Genomic DNA, 18,807 nt, shown 5'->3' on the forward strand with positions numbered 1-18,807 from the left:
AAAATATTTAATAAGTAGGGCTAGAGCAATCGCTTGAGTTATGAGAAAACTAAGAGGTTCAATGAGATGAGAACTTTAGTTTTAATTTTCTCTTTGACTCACTAAATGTATTTTCTTGCATCATATTCAACTAAAACGCTGACAAGAACCCAATATACATTAGGAAACTGACCCAATAAGCTAGAAATGCTGGCCAAAGCTTGGAGACATAGACCCAATTGAGGATTTTTTATAAATACTTGGATCTCTACCCAAGTTAGATCTTCTTTTCCTGTATTCTCTGATTGTGTTAGTACTTTGCTTCCTTCCAGCCAAATAACCTAAGCTTGACCTGAGTCTCTTCTGTTGGATGAGCTTGACCCTGTGATCCTTCTTGATCTGATCCCTCTTTGTTCTGTTGAGTGGCTGTGCTCGTCCAGGTTTATGGGACAGAAACGGTTTCTTTTTCTTTTCTTTTTTTTTTTTAAATTAAACTTTTATTGAATGAATATAATTTCCAAAGTACAGCTTATGGGTTACAATGGCTTCCCCCTCCCAAAACTTCCCTCCCCCCCGCAACCCTCCCCTTTCCCGCTCCCTCTCCCCTTCCAATCACATCATGATTCATTTTCAATTCTCTTTATATACAGAAGATCAGTTTAGTATATATTAGGTAACGATTTCAACAGTTTGCCCCATATAGCAACACAAAGTGAAAAAAAATACTGTTGGAGTACTAGTTATAGCATTAAATAAGAGTATACAGCACATTAAAGACAGAGATCCTACATAATATTTTTTTAAAAAAATTAATTAATTTTCTATGCCATTTCCAATTTAACACCAGGTTTTTTTTTTCTCATTTCCAATTATCTTTATATACAGAAGATCGATTCAGTATATAATTAGTAAAGACCTCATCAGTTTGTACCCACGCAGAAACACAAAGTATAAAAATACTGTTTCAGTACTAGTTATAGCATCACTGCACATTAGACAACACATTAAGGACAGATCCCACATGGGATGTAAGTACACAGTGACTTCTGTTGCTGACTTAACAATTTGACATGAACAGAAATGGTTTCTTTTTCTATCTGGATCATGTTCTTCTGCTCCAAAGGCTCTCTGTATATACCTCGTATTTATATGAGTTTAAACATGAGTAGTTTTTATTTTATTTTAATGACTTATTATTTAAAATTCTTTATTGGTGAGGCAGAGAGAGAGAGAGGGCTCTCATATAATGGTTCACTCCCCAAATAACTATAATAGCAGGGCTGGTCCAGGCCAAAGCTGGGAGCTGGGAATGCATCTCCCACGTGAGTGATAGGAACCTAATCACTTGAGCCATCACCACTGCCTCCCAGGGTCTGCATTAGCAGGAAGTTGGAGCTAGGAGCTGGAGCCAGAGGTGGTGTCAGGAATTGAATGCAGCCATTCCAATATGGGACATGGATGGCTCAGCTTGCATCTTGTGCGGGCCAGCCGCACCAGTTGAACGGAACCTAGGGGAGGGAGAGGGACCTAAAAGAGAGACAAGCGATCGCAGAGAATGGAGCCAAGACAACAAGGCTGATCAAGGTTCGTTTATTCTAAAGTCCCAGCAGTATTTATACATAACCAGCTGCAGAACAAAGAAACACAAAGAAGCACAAAAGATAACAACATACATAAGCAACTTATCGGGCCTTCGGTAACATAGACAATTCTAACCGAGGGATCTTGATTATCATCCTCCTTCAGGATGGGAGTATGTGACTTTCTTATCCCAAGAACTCCACAAGGCAAGACAGGCCTTGATTTGTCCAAAGACTGCCTACAGCATCTTACCTGCTAGGCCAGATGCCCTCCCAAGACTTTTTTTTTTTTTTTAACAATACATAACTTCTTAATTACAAAGTATTTAAGCAATACAGGGAATTATAAAAGAAGACAGAAACAAATCACCCACAGTTCTGTAATACAGAAATAAACGATGCTTCCTTTTTGAAAACATTATGCCAAACTTCTTTTTATGTATACAGCCATTCAAAACTTCAACAAAATTCATTTAACATAGTGGAATCAAATTATTTATGTAAGTTTAAATAAAGAATTTAAGTTTTGGGGCCGGCGCCGTGGTGCAGTAGGTTAATCCTCTGCCTGCGGTGCTGGCATCCCATAAGGGTGCTGGCTGCTCCACTTCCAGTCCAGCTCTCTGCTGTGGCCTGGGAAAGCAGTAAAAGATGGTCCAAGTCCTTGGGACCCTGCAACCACATGGGAGACCAGGAAGAAGCGCCTAGCTCCTGGCTTCAGATTGGTGCAGCTCTGGCCGTTGCTGCCATTTGAGGAGTGAACCAATGGAAGGAAGACCTTTCTCTCTGTCTTTCCCTCTCACTGCCTATAACTCTGACTCTCAAATAAAATAAATAAAAATCTTAAAAAAAAAAGAATTAGCAGTTTTACATCGTATCGTTAGTATTTAAACTTGCTTTAAGAGATTCTAAAATATAAATAAAGTTTTTTTGCTATACTGACATCTATAAAATTCTCTGATAATTAGAGGAAAAACAGTATGTACAATATTGAGATTATAATAAATGAATTTTAAAGATTTGAATGTTCTAATTCTAGGCCATGTTAATTGAATCCCTACCATAAGAAATGAAGGGTTCAGTAGGCTTATACTTTGTTTCCCATGTCCTCTTCCCATTATGGTGGTTATTATTTTTAATTTGTTAGTTTTTTTAAAAGAATTCATTTTATCATAAGTCATGTCTTGACTTCTCTAAATTCTTTATTTAGATGCATGTCTGAGTTGCCTATTCTTTGTGAGTTTTTTTCTTCTTCTTCTTCTTTTTTTTTCCCATGGATTCTGTTTCTGGGAACATTTTGGTAGTCCCAAAAGACATTCTGGTTAAATTTGAAAGTGTCATCACTGGTAATTTATATTGCTTTTGCCATTCAAAAATGCTTTGTTTTTCAGCAAATGGCACATTCTGGGAATGAGTAAAGAGTTGTTGTTAAGGAATTACTTACATTTAAATACTTCGGAGGAGAAAACCTTTTTTAGTACTCAGGATATCATGCTGGTGCTCTTCTTGCTTTGTCTTCTGAGAACACTTTCTTCAGATCATTGTGAAAACATAAAATAAAAGTTATCACTAAGTTTTCTTTCCTATTCTCAATGATTTATAATTTCATAATATCTCAAGAGAGGCTATATACCACTTCCTGCCCACCATTCCATTTTAATGACATATTTTTATCCTTAATGATGTTAGAACAAAATTCAAATAGAGATCAAACTTGAAAAATTCTTCAGCAAACAAAACCAGCTAGACCTGAAAGATATCCCTAATCTAGTTTAAATTGCAAACACATAAAACCTATTTTGGGTCATAACTGCAAACATAAGCTTACTTCTGGCAAATGTTTATGTTAGGAGGAAATAAAACATAATAGCAGGGGCCGGCGCTATAGCGTAGCGGGTAAAGTTGCAGTCTGCAGTGCTGGCATCCCAGATGCCGCTTCTAATCCAGCTCTCTGCTATGGTCTGGGAAAGCAATAGAAGATGGCCCAAGTCCTTGGGCCTCTGCACCCACATGGGAGACCCAGAAGAAGCTCCTGGCTCCTGGCTTTGGATTAGCGCAGTTCTGGCCGTTGCAGCCAACTGGGGAGTGAACCAGCAGATGGAAGACCTCTCTCTCTCTCTCTCTGTGTAACTCTTTCAAATAAATAAATACATTTTTTTAAAAAAAGCATAATAGCAACCTATCAAGGGAGCTAATGTTTGGTTTTGTGGTTAGGGACTCTCCAATAAGGTAGCCTCCAAAAGACAATTATGTAACCACATACCAATTGATTTTGCTTCTGCATTTTCCCCATGATGTTTTGCTCATAGAATACTAAATCTCATTCAGTATGGTGTTCCCCAATTCTGAAATTTATTTTTTAAGATTTATTTATTTTATTTTGAAAGTCAGAGAGAGAGAGAGAGATCTTCTATCCATGGGCTTATTTCACAAATGGCTACAATAGCTGGGGCTGGGCCAGGCTGAAGCCAGGAACCAGGAGCTTCATCCAGGTCTCCCTCATGGGTGTCAGAGGCCCAAACACTTAGTCCATCTTCTGTTTTTCCCAGGCCACTTGCAGGGAACTGGATTGGAAGTGGAGCAGCCAGGACTTGAACCAGTGCTTATATGGATGCCAGTGCAGGTAGCACCCTTACCCACTATGCCACAATGCTGGCCTCTGACATCTATAACTTTTAACCCAGGTTATTGTAGTAATCTCCTAATTGATTTCCATACATTCATTCTTGTTCCTCTGTCACAAAATTTGTTTTCCAAGATGAAAATACAATAATGTGACTTAAAAAAACCCTTTGGGGGTTCTTCATTCTATAAAATGACTAAAATTCTTAGTAAAACTTATAAAATTTATTATAATCCAATCCCTGCTTATTGTTCCCACAACATTTCTTTCTGTACTTCCATATGCACCCATGTCTTAGCTATGCTGGATTCTTTTCAGGTTCCCTGAACTCACCACGGACGTTTTTACTTTAAGATTTTACATATACTTTTAAAAATGCCTAGTTTGGTCTCCTCGGGTAAATCTGGGTGACTCCTGGCCACTTCTGGAGATCCACTGCAAATCCTCAAGATTTCTTTGTTTCTTACTTCATTGCTTTCAATCTGGGTTAGATAACGTCACTGCAGACACCACTCCTTGATTATGTCCATTATAGCGCTTGCTGCAGTATTCATATGTTCCTCAGATGCTGATTTCCTCAATGAACATATTAACTCTGAAACGACAGGGGTAGTATCTTTCTCATAGCAACTTCAGTACCATGTAGAGTATCTGTCAAGTTGTTATTGACTTCCTTCCAATGAATGAGCAGATGAGTGAATGAGTGACCCTAATATTGCACTGACAACACCCTCTTTATCTAGATTATTTGGATTTGTCATGGGCTAATCAGAGGTGGATTGCTGATTAACCTAGCTTGCATTCTTGGATTTCTTCTTGATGGAGAGATGTAGAAATAAGAGTATTATGTCACATGTAGGTAGAGGTAAACTATCCTTTTAGGTGTTGCCAGCTAAGTCTGACAAAACTTGTCAGAAAGGTATTAGGAAGAGTGAGGCAAGGATTTGGAAGACAAAAGCAATAGGAACTAGTATTGTTGTTGGAAAACAAAAGCTATTATTTTACCCTGTTTCCTAAATAGACTTAACCTTAATGTGTTATACTTTGAGAAGCAACATAATTCTCATTCAGCCTCTGAAATTGCACCAATTGGAAACAATTCTAGGCTCTAATGTATTTTTTAAAAAAGATGTATTTTATTTATTTGCCCTTGACAACCAGGAGACTGTGTCTTGTACTCAACAAAGCAACCAGGGCATGCCGTGTGTCAGGAAGAAACTGATCTTTATCCACTCCTCATCCAAAGATCACCTTCATCTAAAAAGTTTGGAAGAGAACTTTATCTTTTGTTTTTTTCCAGTTGTCCACTTAGAGCATGTGCTCCTCAGTGCCAGCTGCTGTTTCCTGACTGTTTCAGCCATACTGTGAGGAATGCTTTGACATTCTTGGGTAGTCTTGGCACAGAGATGTTTTATCTATAGTATGCAGGCACAAGGGTGGTAGTGTAGGGGAAACATTTCTAACTATATAGACCTATGACTCTGCAGCAGAATAGGAATTCAACTAGGGGCCCGTGTTGCTACGTTGTGGGTAAAGCCGCCACCTTTGATGCCAGCATCCTGTATGGGCACCGGTTCGTGTCCTGGTTACTCCACTTCTGATCCAGCTCCCTAATAATGGCACGGGAAAAAGCAGTGGAAGATGGCCCAAATGTTTGTGCCCTGCATCCATGTGGGAGACCCAGATAAAGCTCCTGGGCCATTTGGGAAGTGAACTAGTGAGTGGAAGATCTCTCTCTCTCTCTAACTGACTTTCAAATAAATAAACAAAATTTTTAAAAAATGAAGTAATAAAAAATGAAATTCAACTATACACAGGGATTCTACATGAGGGCACCTCAGTTTCTAACCTTTTTCCTGATAGACCATACCTGCTGTCTCACTTCTATCTTTTCTTTTACCTTAGAAGGTAAATGTATAACTCTCTACGAGTGATTTTAGAATATTTTTAGTGTGTTTCATAAGGAACAATTGCTTTCACTTTTACTAGTGACAAATTATAGCTAATTATTGAAGGTCTTAGCAATCTGAATTATATTTAATGTTATGTTACATAAGTTTAAAATTGATGTGGTCAAAGCATTATCAGAATAATTTATAAGTATATTTCCTTTATATTTATATGTACACATACTCACACAAACATACAATATAAGCCAATTAACATTGATTCAAGGGACTGATGAAATTTTAGACAGTCCTAAGTGTATAGTTAAAGATTAAACAATGTGGAATTATATGGAATGAGTACATACCCTGTGGAAGAATTGGAAAAGCGGCCATTGGAGGGTGAACCAACAGCAAAAAGGAAGACCTTTCTCTCTGTCTCTCTCTCTCTCACTGTCCACTCTGCCTGTCCCCCCCCCCCCAAAAAAAAAATCAAAGCATTACAAGTACCCACAATCTCCCACTGTTCCCTCCCCGTTTCTTTTTTTAATTTGTGAAATATGTGTTTATTGCCGTGTGTAAATGGCATGAGTCAATGAAGCTTTATTTTTAATTGTATACCAAATGATATGACATCTACGTGACTTTTATACTCTCTATTAACTACTGCAAATAAAACGTGATATTTATCTTTTTGGGTCTGGCTTATTTCATCTAGCATAACAGTTTCTTTTTTTTAATTATTAAACTTTTATTTAATGAATATAAATTTCCAAAGTACAGCTTATGGGTTACATTGGCTTCCCCCCTCCCATAACTTCCCTCCCGCCCGCAACCCTCCCCTTTCCCGCTCCCTCTCCCCTTCCATTCACATAAAGATTCATTTTCAATTCTCTTTATATACAGAAGATCAGTTTAGTACATATTAGGTAAAGATTTCAACAGTTTGCCCCATATAGCCACACAAAGTGAAAAAACTACCGTTGGAGTACTAGTTATAGCATTAAATAACAGTGTATAGCACATTAAAGACAGAGATCCTACATAATATTTTTTTAAAATTAATTAATTTTCTATGCCATTTCCAATTTAACACCAGGTTGTTTTTTTTTCATTTCCAATTATCTTTATATACAGAAGATCAATTCAGTATATAATTAGTAAAGACCTCATCAGTTTGTACCCACACAGAAACACAAAGTATAAAAATACTGTTTCACTACTAGTTGTAGCATCACTTCACATTAGACAACACATTAAGGACAGATCCCACATGGGGTGTAAGTACACAGTGACTCCTGTTGCTGACTTAACAATTTGACACTCCTGTTCATGGCGTCAGTAATCTCCCTAGGCTCTAGTCATGAGTTGCTAGCATAACAGTTTCAAGTTGCATTCATTTTGTTGCAAATGTCAGAATTTCATTCTTTTTTTAATTGTTTTTTTTAAAGATTTTATTTATTTATTTGAGAGGTAGAATTACAGACCGTGAGAGGCAGAGACAGAGAGAAAGGTCTTCTTCCATGGGTTCACTCCCCAGATAGCTGCATCGGCTGGAGCTGCGCTGATCCAAAACCAGGAGCCAGGTGCTTCTTCCGGGTCTCCCACGTGGGTGCAGGGGTCCAAGGACTTGGGCCATTTTCTCCTGCTTTCCCAGGTCATACCAGAGAGCTGGATTGGAAAAGGGGCAGCCAGGACTAGAACTGGCGTCCATATGGGATGCTGGCACCGCAGGCAGAGGATTAACCTACTGCTCATGGAGCCGGCCCCGAGAATTTCATTCTTTTTTATGGCTGAGTAATATTCCACATTTTCTTTATCCAGTCATCAGTTGATGAACATCTAGGTTAATCCCATATTTTAATTATTGTGAATTAATCTTGGGAGTCAGGTAACTCATATTCTGATTTGATTTCCTTTGGATATATTCCCAAGAGTAGGAGAGCTAGGTCATATGATAAAACTATTTTTAGTTTTCTAATGAATCTCCATACTGCCTTCCATAACGGTTGTACTAGTTTGCATTCCTACCAACAGTGTATCAGTATTAGTGTATTAGGGTGTATTCTCCACATTAATATCCTTGACAGGAAAAAAAAATTCTGGGATACATGAAGTGTTATTTCCAGAGCCTGAGTTGTGTTCACTGGGGGTTATGTTTGATAATGTTTACTCTGATAATACTGATTAACCAAAGCTTCTGACCTTACCTCATTGTTGTAAAGCCTTTTTTCTCTCAGTCTTTGCTCCTGTGGACAGTACTTAGACTGAGGAGAAGATCAGATATGGTTGAGTTTTGGCTTCTTTGAGTTACCTTATTATTGGTATCAAAATGCTTCACTACCATCTAGATGTCTTGAGATAGAAGAAAAATATTCATCTGACTGTAGTAGGCAGCTATGTTTGTGCTTATGGCGATGAAAAGAAAAGAGAAACTATACTGTGATGAAAAGTTTATTTTCAGTTTTAATGCATTACAGTTTTATGGATATTATATACAGGAAGTCATCACAGTAAGTCCAAAAGTAGTATAGCAGAGTTCCAGAGGTAACCAAAGAAGATGCAAATATTTTGAATCTTTACCTAGAAAACTACCACATTCTTTGTTCAGGACACTGGATATGTTATAAAGTTACTGGAGATAATTTGGCTCCTAAACCATATCTCTTAGCTCACTGGATAGGTTTGTTAATAATTGATTAAAATCAAACATAGAAAATTCAAATTTTGAGTCTCAGAAATTTTAGAAAGCATTCATTTTATTTCACAGTACCCATATCATTTCATCATATAGTTCTGAATATAGTTCTAAGTACTAATTAACTATTTTAATCAATATTTTCTATCCAGGAAACTCCTTGATTGTGGAGCCTTACAAAAAAGACTTTGCATCAAACAAAATTAATAGAGTACATTAATATAGTTAAAAGAACAGCCATATCCCCCTACTACCAAAGGAAGGACTCCTGTTAAATATCTTGTTTTCATATGGCATTCCTTAATTTCTCTTTAGGTTAATTCTTAACTTGGGTTAGTTTGTTTCCTGTTGGCTTTCTATTCCAATTAATAGCACCTTTGTTCTTGGACATATTCATAGAGTGGAGTGTTGCTATCTAAGTAAAAGGAACCTGAGTCTACTCTTTCCCTTCCATGGTAACTTCTAGCCTCATAGCTTCTTGTCTGTTTATCATCCAAATCCTGACTATATTTTCCAGTGCCCCCTGAAAGACTTGAACCTGACTCTTTCCTTTGCCTCCGCCCACCCAATGTGGTTGTAACGCTTGATAAAAATCTATACCTATATTCTCCAGTTCCTGTGTGGTCTTGGCTATCTAGAGAGTGCTGGGAAATAGGTCTTTGACTCCTGCTTCCACTGTCACTTGACTGCTCATAGCTGTCACTTGATTGCTTATGGCCATATCTTTGCCTTTCATTGGTGCTTGATCCATATTGACCCTGGGTGTCTTGTGATTGCCCATGACTTGATCCATGTTTTGCTAAACTTCTACAAGACAGCTGGTAACTGGGTTCATGTACAAGCAATGTATTTAGCTCTGACTTTCCATACTCAGATCCTGGTTGTTCCTGGTTCTGTTTCCCTTGATCTTCTGAATACTCTTTACCATCTCTGTGGGATCTCTGCCTTTCAGTTGAGCTAGGTTCTGAGTGTTGATGAAATGAAATGGATTGTCTATGGACAGATCCAGAGTGGTTACTTGGCTGTCTATTAGTACTTCCCTGCCTTCTTGCGGTGTTATAACCAGTTTGAAAGTGGGTGTCACTTGACAGTTCAGGAGTTACTACTGAATGCTGATGACAAAATTGTTGCTCTGTAGTTATGCTAGATCCGGACTCACTATGGGAATCAGGTGATTGCCCAAGAATTGCTTCTGACTTTCCATACCTTGAACCCTGACTTCCGGTTATTTCAGTTGCTTTGGATACTTTATGGTCAGAAGTAGAAAATGATTGTCCATGTCTATACACTTGCGTGTTTGAGACTAAATCTGTTGTTCTCACAGGGCTAGAATTGTGGTTGCTAGTTCTGCTGCCACCAGAAGGTCCGTACCCAGACTGCCCATAATCATATTCTGCTTGTCCATAGCTGCCATGTCTCCACACTTGACTTGATCCATGTCTTTGTCGTTCGCTACTCTGTGAGTGAAAATGTCTTGTTCCAGAATGGCCACGGGCACTACTAGACTGTTTCCTTGATCCATGTGGTGACTGCCTCAGAGAGCTTTGTGGCTGTTTATGGCTGGACAATAACTCTTCATGATGAGATCCAGACTGACCATGACTGGATCCTGTGTGTCTACTTGAGACTGCAGAATGCTCCTCACTGCCAGTTGACTCAATGTGGACTGATCCTTTTCTACCAGATGTATGGGAACCAGTATGTGAGGATTGTCCATGACTGGAAGGCTCAGATCTAGAGGTATCTCTTGACTGTACTTCTGTAGCTCTTTGTCTTCCCTGACCTGAGGATCCCGACTCTGCATGTTGAGATCCTGCTTGGCCTTTCTTGGATCCTGTGTGTTTGTGTGAGACTCCAGAATGCTCCTCACTCTCACTAGACTCACTGTGGACTGATCCTCTTCTTCCCGTTGTGTGAGGCACGGTGTGCGATGATTGTCCACGACTAGAGTGCTCAGATCTAGAGGTATCTCTTGACTGTCGTTGTGTAGTTGTCTGTCTCCCCTGACCTGAGGATTGCGACTCTGCATGTTGAGATCCTGCTTGGCCTTTCTTGAATCCTGTGTGTTTGTGTGAGACTCCAGAATGCTCCTCACTCTCACTGGACTCACTGTGGACTGATCCTCTTCTTCCCTTTGTGTGAGGCACGGTGTGCGATGATTGTCCACGACTAGAGTGCTCAGATCTAGAGGTATCTCTTGACTGTCGTTGTGTAGTTGTCTGTCTCCCCTGACCTGAGGATTGCGACTCTGCATGTTGAGATCCTGCTTGGCCTTTCTTGAATCCTGTGTGTTTGTGTGAGACTCCAGAATGCTCCTCACTCTCACTAGACTCACTGTGGACTGATCCTCTTCTTCCCGTTGTGTGGGGCACAGTGTGTGAGGATTTTCCTCGACTAGAGTGCTCAGATCTAGAGGTATCTCTTGACTGTCGTTGTGTAGTTGTCTGTCTCCCCTGACCTGAGGATCCCGACTCTGCATGTTGAGATCCTGCTTGGCCTTTCTTGAATCCTGTGTGTTTGTGTGAGACTCCAGAATGCTCCTCACTCTCACTAGACTCACTGTGGACTGATCCTCTTCTTCCCGTTGTGTGGGGCACAGTGTGTGAGGATTTTCCTCCACTAGAGTGCTCAGATCTAGAGGTATCTTTTGACTGTGGTTGTGTAGTTGTCTGTCTCCCCTGACCTGAGGATTGCGACTCTGCATGTTGAGATCCTGCTTGGCCTTTCTTGAATCCTGTGTGTTTGTGTGAGACTCCAGAATGCTCCTCACTCTCACTAGACTCACTGTGGACTGATCCTCTTCTTTCCGTTGTGTGAGGCACGGTGTGCGATGATTGTCCACGACTAGAGTGTTCAGATCTAGAGGTATCTCTTGACTGTCGTTGTGTAGTTGTCTGTCTCCCCTGACCTGAGGATCCCGACTCTGCATGTTGAGATCCTGCTTGGCCTTTCTTGAATCCTGTGTGTTTGTGTGAGACTCCAGAATGCTCCTCACTCTCACTAGACTCACTGTGGACTGATCCTCTTCTTCCCGTTGTGTGGGGCACAGTGTGTGAGGATTTTCCTCCACTAGAGTGCTCAGATCTAGAGGTATCTTTTGACTGTCGTTGTGTAGTTGTCTGTCTCCCCTGACCTGAGGATCGCGACTCTGCATGTTGAGATCCTGCTTGGCCTTTCTTGAATCCTGTGTGTTTGTGTGAGACTCCAGAATGCTCCTCACTCTCACTAGACTCACTGTGGACTGATCCTCTTCTTTCCGTTGTGTGAGGCACGGTGTGTGAGGATTTTCCTCCACTAGAGTGCTCAGATCTAGAGGTATCTTTTGACTGTCGTTGTGTAGTTGTCTGTCTCCCCTGACCTGAGGATCCCGACTCTGCATGTTGAGATCCTGCTTGGCCTTTCTTGAATCCTGTGTGTTTGTGTGAGACTCCAGAATGCTCCTCACTCTCACTAGACTCACTGTGGACTGATCCTCTTCTTTCCGTTGTGTGAGGCACGGTGTGCGATGATTGTCCACGACTAGAGTGCTCAGATCTAGAGGTATCTTTTGACTGTCGTTGTGTAGTTGTCTGTCTCCCCTGACCTGAGGATCCCGACTCTGCATGTTGAGATCCTGCTTGGCCTTTCTTGAATCCTGTGTGTTTGTGTGAGACTCCAGAATGCTCCTCACTCTCACTAGACTCACTGTGGACTGATCCTCTTCTTCCCGTTGTGTGGGGCACAGTGTGTGAGGATTTTCCTCCACTAGAGCGCTCAGATCTAGAGGTATCTCTTGACTGTCGTTGTGTAGTTGTCTGTCTCCCCTGACCTGAGGATCGCGACTCTGCATGTTGAGATCCTGCTTGGCCTTTCTTGAATCCTGTGTGTTTGTGTGAGACTCCAGAATGCTCCTCACTCTCACTAGACTCACTGTGGACTGATCCTCTTCTTTCCGTTGTGTGGGGCACAGTGTGTGAGGATTTTCCTCCACTAGAGTGCTCAGATCTCGAGGTATCTTTTGACTGTTGTTGTGTAGTTGTCTGTCTCCCCTGACCTGAGGATCCCGACTCTGCATGTTGAGATCCTGCTTGGCCTTTCTTGAATCCTGTGTGTTTGTGTGAGACTCCAGAATGCTCCTCACTCTCACTGGACTCACTGTGGACTGATCCTCTTCTTCCCGTTGTGTGAGGCACGGTGTGCGATGATTGTCCACGACTAGAGTGCTCAGATCTAGAGGTATCTCTTGACTGTCGTTGTGTAGTTGTCTGTCTTCCCTGACCTGAGGATCCCGACTCTGCATGTTGAGATCCTGCTTGGCCTTTCTTGAATCCTGTGTGTTTGTGTGAGACTCCAGAATGCTCCTCACTCTCACTAGACTCACTGTGGACTGATCCTCTTCTTCCCGTTGTGTGGGGCACAGTGTGCGATGATTGTCCCCGACTAGAGTGCTCAGATCTAGAGGTATCTCTTGACTGTCGTTGTGTAGTTGTCTGTCTCCCCTGACCTGAGGATTGCGACTCTGCATGTTGAGATCCTGCTTGGCCTTTCTTGAATCCTGTGTGTTTGTGTGAGACTCCAGAATGCTCCTCACTCTCACTGGACTCACTGTGGACTGATCCTCTTCTTTCCGTTGTGTGAGGCACGGTGTGCGATGATTGTCCACGACTAGAGTGTTCAGATCTAGAGGTATCTCTTGACTGTGGTTGTGTAGTTGTCTGTCTCCCCTGACCTGAGGATCCCGACTCTGCATGTTGAGATCCTGCCTGGCCTTTCTTGGATCCTGTGTGTTTGTGTGAGACTCCAGAATGCTCCTCACTCTCACTGGACTCACTGTGGACTGATCCTCTTCTTCCCGTTGTGTGAGGCACGGTGTGCGATGATTGTCCACGACTAGAGTGCTCAGATCTAGAGGTATCTCTTGACTGTCGTTGTGTAGTTGTCTTTCTCCCCTGACCTGAGGATTGCGACTCTGCATGTTGAGATCCTGCTTGGCCTTTCTTGAATCCTGTGTGTCCGTGTGAGACTCCAGAATGCTCCTCACTCTCACTAGACTCACTGTGGACTGATCCTCTTCTTCCCGTTGTGTGAGGCACGGTGTGCGATGATTGTCCATGCCCAGACTGAGCATGTGTAGATGTATCTTGTGATTGTGTGTGAGTAGTACCCTTTCTCCCTTGAATTGTGGATCTTGACTCTCCATGCTGAGATCCTTCCTGACCCTGACTGGATCCTGTGTGTCTGTGTGATACTGCTGAATGCTCCTCACTATCACTGTACTGTCCTTGCCTTGAACTAGTTCTTTTTTGCCTATTTCTATAAAGGGTTTCATTATCTTCTGACTCACTTCCTGATGTCCTGTGACCCCTACCTTTTTCATTGTCACTCTCAGTTCTTTCTTGTCTACTTACTTCACTATAGGTTGAATCTGACAATGGTTTTCCGCATATTGGACAAGTTTTCCTTGAATTAGTTCCACTGCTTCCTTTTCCATTTCTTGTAGATTCATATTTGCTATAATTGGAAGATTTTCCTGAACCAGACTCATGTTCTTTTCCTGATGAATTACGTGAACTTGACCCATATTGACCAGAAGAAGAAGGCTTGTGTGAGCCAAATTTTGGTTGACCAAAGCCAGAGGACTGACCTGAGCCAGACCCGTGCTGGCCAAACCCAGAGGACTGATCTGAGCCAGACCCGTGCTGGCCAAACCCAGAGGACTGACCTGAGCCAGACCCGTGCTGGGCAAACCCAGAGGACTGACCTGAGCCAGACCCGTGCTGGCCAAACCCAGAGGACTGAGCTGACCCAGACCCATGCTGGCCAAACCCAGAGGACTGACCTGAGCCAGACCCATGCTGGCCAAACCCAGAGGACTGACCTGAGCCAGACCCATGCTGGCCAAACCCAGAGGACTGACCTGACCCAGACCCATGCTGGCCAAATCCAGAGGACTGACCTGACCCAGAGCTGTGCTGGCCAAAGCCAGAGGACTGACCTGAGCCTGACCCGTGCTGGCCAAAGCCAGAGGACTGACCTGACCCAGAGCCGTGCTGGCCAAAGCCAGAGGACTGACCTGATCCAGACCCATGCTGGCCAAACCCAGAGGACTGACCTGATCCAGACCCATGCTGGCCAAATCCAGAGGACTGACCTGACCCAGAGCTGTGCTGGCCAAAGCCAGAGGACTGACCTGAGCCTGACCCGTGCTGGCCAAAGCCAGAGGACTGACCTGACCCATAGCCGTGCTGGCCAAACCCAGAGGACTGACCTGAGCCAGACCCATGCTGGCCAAACCCAGAGGACTGACCTGAGCCAGACCCATGCTGGCCAAACCCAGAGGACTGAGCTGACCCAGACCCGTGCTGGCCAAAGCCAGAGGACTGACCTGACCCAGACCCATGCTGGCCAAAGTCAGAGGACTGACCTGAGCCAGACCCATGCTGGCCAAACCCAGAGGACTGACCTGATCCAGACCCATGCTGGCCAAACCCAGAGGACTGACCTGATCCAGACCCATGCTGGCCAAATCCAGAGGACTGACCTGACCCAGAGCTGTGCTGGCCAAAGCCAGAGGACTGACCTGAGCCTGACCCGTGCTGGCCAAAGCCAGAGGACTGACCTGACCCAGAGCCGTGCTGGCCAAAGCCAGAGGACTGACCTGATCCAGACCCATGCTGGCCAAACCCAGAGGACTGACCTGAGCCAGACCCATGCTGGCCAAAGCCAGAGGACTGACCTGACCCAGACCCGTGCTGTCCAAATCCAGAAGACTGACCTGGGCCAGACTCGTGCTGTCCAAAGCCAGAGGACTGACCTGACCCTGACCCATGCTGGCCAAAGCCAGAGGACTGACCTGACCCAGACCTGTGCTGTCCAAAGCCAGAGGACTGACCTGAGCCAGATCTGTGCTGGCCAAAGCCAGAGGACTGACCTGAGCCAGAACTGTGGTGGCCAAATCCAGAAGACTGACCTGATCTAGACTTGTGCTTGCTAAGTCCAGAGGACTGACCTGAGCCAGACCCATGCTGTCCAAAGCCAGAGGACTGACCTGACCCTGACTCATGCTCTCCAAGTTCAGAGGACTGACCTGACCCTGACTTGTGCTGGCCAAAGCCAGAGGACTGAGCTGACCCAGACCCGTGCTGGCCAAACCCAGAGGACTGACCTGAGCCAGACCCGTGCTGGCCAAAGCCAGAGGACTGACCTGATCCAGACCCGTGCTGGCCAAAGCCCGAGGCCTGACCTGAGCCATACCCATGCCCTCCACAGGCAGAGGATTGACTGGATCCTGAGCTGTGCTGGCTACAGCAAGACTGACCTGAACCAGACCCATGTTGGCCTCTTCCATGTTGTTCATGGCTGCAGTTCTGACCTGAACTGAACTCATGTTGACCACAATTGGAATATTCACTTGATCCAGACCCTCTTTGATGACAGTTTGAAGGATATCCACATGAACCAGATCCATATTGACTAGAACTGGAAGAATGACTGGCTCCATACCCATATTGTCCACAGGAAGAGGGCTGACTTGAGCCTCTTCTCTGTTGTGCACCACAGTTCTGTGATTGACCACATTTTCTAGATCCACATCCTCTCTGACTAGAAGACTGGCTACAAGAGCTAGATTCAGGATGGCAATATCCAGATGACTGCCCTCCTGAGACACATCTATGACCTTGTTCTCCACTACTTCCTGATTGGCAACATGATTGTTGCCCTCCAGATCTACTTGCATGACAAGAAGTAGAAGCATTTTGTGACCTTCCACACCCACCTGAATTTCTGGAACCACATGCATGACTTTGCCTCCTACAGTCTCCTAAACCTCCTGAGATAGACCCAAGTTTTTGTTCTCTACTCTTTTTCAGCTGAGAAGAGTTTGATTCGTGCTCACTAGTCTCCAATCCATGTGACAGATCACCATGACCTTTCTTCCCCTGACTCTTTGACCCAGATCCAGATTCATATTCCTTCCCAGATTCACTAGAGGGGCTAATGTATGACTTGTTTCTTCTTTCTCCCATTTCCCCAGAGCTGGAACCATGTCTTTCTTCACTGCTACTCCATGAATAACCAGAGCTAGACCCATGGAGCCTTTTCTCAGATCCCTTTAGGTTCCTTAAACTGGATAAATCGCCTTGCCTTCCCAGCCTCCAGGAGTTGGACCCATGTCTGTGTTTCACAGTTCCCCTTGAACCCCCAGAACTATGTCCATGTTCCTCTCTCTCACTCCAACTTGGATGTCTGTAACCTGATTTCTGTTCTGGTGTCTCCTCCTCTTCCTCTTCTGTTTCGTTTTCTTCCTCTTGGTGTTGGTGACCACGTCTATGCTTCTTTGACCCTGAAGCTTTGCAATATTGTTTACTGAGAACCTTGTTGCAAGCCATAGCCAGCTTGAATACCATGAGAAGAAACTCAGTGAAGTCCAGTCTTCGGTCATGATCTCGATCCAGCATGTGCATGATGACATCCACTGTGTCTGGATCATCTGGGTTCTGTATGAATGATATACCAAGGGAGGACTGGTCAATTTGGTCCACATACTCAAAGAAACTATTTAAGTAGGGTTAGAGATTTATGGATGCTTGACATCAAGTAGTTTTAGTCTAGGTGAGGATTATTTTAGGTTAATAGAACCCAGCAAATTGGAAGGGGTTTAAAAAATGGAGACTCTTGGATGGAGACAATTTAAGGATCTAAGCCAGAGGTTTAAGTGCTCAGTATATGAGAAGGAGTGAATATACTACAATTAATAACTGGTGTATTTTAGTTATATATGAGTTATAAACATGATATGTTAACATATTCAATATTAGAATCTCTTTTCAGAACCTAAGTTCTTCCTAAGTAGATGGAAAATGGATGAATTTTGTTTACAGTTTTTAATCATTTTGGCTACTTTGCTAATTCCCCTTATACATGATGTCCCTATTTATTCTTTTACCTCTATTTGATAGGATGATTTATTAATTCTTGTTATACAACATAATTATTTTCTTTTTTCCTAGAAAACAAAGTTTGTGTTCATGAGAAAACCTGAGGGTCTTTAAGATGGGAATGTATAAGAAAGTGAGGAAGAAACATTCACCCTTTTAAAAATATGTGCTGTCTTAATATTTCAGATGTCCCCTACATATTTTTCTCAAAAATCACTGGGATGGTGCACTCTTTATCTAATCTTAGTCCTGTGACAGGTCCCCATCAGCCTTTAGTCCTAGCACACAGTCCTCACCTTCAGAATTGGTCGAAATTCTTTCTCCAGAAGTTCCTTTAGCTCATTCTTGCTTAGTGTGCCACACTCTCCATCTTCCTTGGTGTATTTGTAGAAAATATCAATGACGGTGACAACACTTCTCAAGAGATCTGTCATCTTTTTGCAAGATTAAGTGAACCTGGAGAAAAAAACCCAAGATTGCTATTTCTTTTCTTTTACTTATCAATAGCTTTTATTTCAATATTATGGTTTTTTAAACCTCTTTTTAAAATATCGACAAGCAAAGTTGAGTAAATAATGAAGTTTTTTTTTTTAAAAAATTACTTTGCTAAAATCAAATGATGGCATATATTGGCTCAAATGGGACTTGGTGTCAGATTTCTGTATTTTTTATCCTGGGTAAGTATAGTCTCTACATACTGTTTCTAAACTTTGGGTACTTTAGTGTCTTGGGTATTGTCCTGGGACTCCTAAAATTTCCAGAACTACCCAGAGTTCAGTGCTTTTCTTGAGTAACAAAAAAAATGGTAGATGATCTATCATGTACATCTACTTTCTCTGTGGGTACAAGAAGCTAAATTGGACCTTAAAACTGTCATCAAATAAAAAATGGAGGGAAAAATGAGCCAATATCTTGGTACATCAGAGGCAAGAGATAGCCCTTCTCAGAGCTCAGCAATTGTATTAATCTCAGCAGTTGAGCACACACTGGTCTACTTCGTTAAGTCAGGGAGACAAGCTCAGCACTGTAGGCAGCAGTTTGACTAGTGGATAATTATACCTTGAAGCTCTGGGAACCAATAATGAACAAAGAATAGGCTCTGCAACAGGGCCAGCTGCTTCTCTAC

General features: G+C 42.7%; 1 protein-coding gene across 1 annotated transcript; it reads right to left on the minus strand.

Annotated features, from left to right (window-relative positions):
• Nucleotides 1-1,399: 1,399 nt before the first annotated feature.
• On the minus strand, nucleotides 1,400-18,115 carry LOC133759198 (filaggrin-2-like). The gene is made up of 6 exons (XM_062190143.1): nucleotides 17,978-18,115; nucleotides 14,083-17,240; nucleotides 13,511-14,040; nucleotides 13,349-13,354; nucleotides 9,970-13,285; nucleotides 1,400-1,487 (listed from the first exon to the last, which is right to left on the minus strand). The coding sequence occupies exons 1-6, from the start codon at nucleotides 18,113-18,115 to the stop codon at nucleotides 1,400-1,402; spliced, it is 7,236 nt and encodes a 2,411-aa protein (XP_062046127.1).
• Between the last annotated feature and the right edge of the window lie 692 nt (nucleotides 18,116-18,807).

Source organism: Lepus europaeus, chromosome 5, assembly GCF_033115175.1.
Source record: "Lepus europaeus isolate LE1 chromosome 5, mLepTim1.pri, whole genome shotgun sequence".
Taxonomy (NCBI): Eukaryota; Metazoa; Chordata; class Mammalia; order Lagomorpha; family Leporidae; genus Lepus; species Lepus europaeus.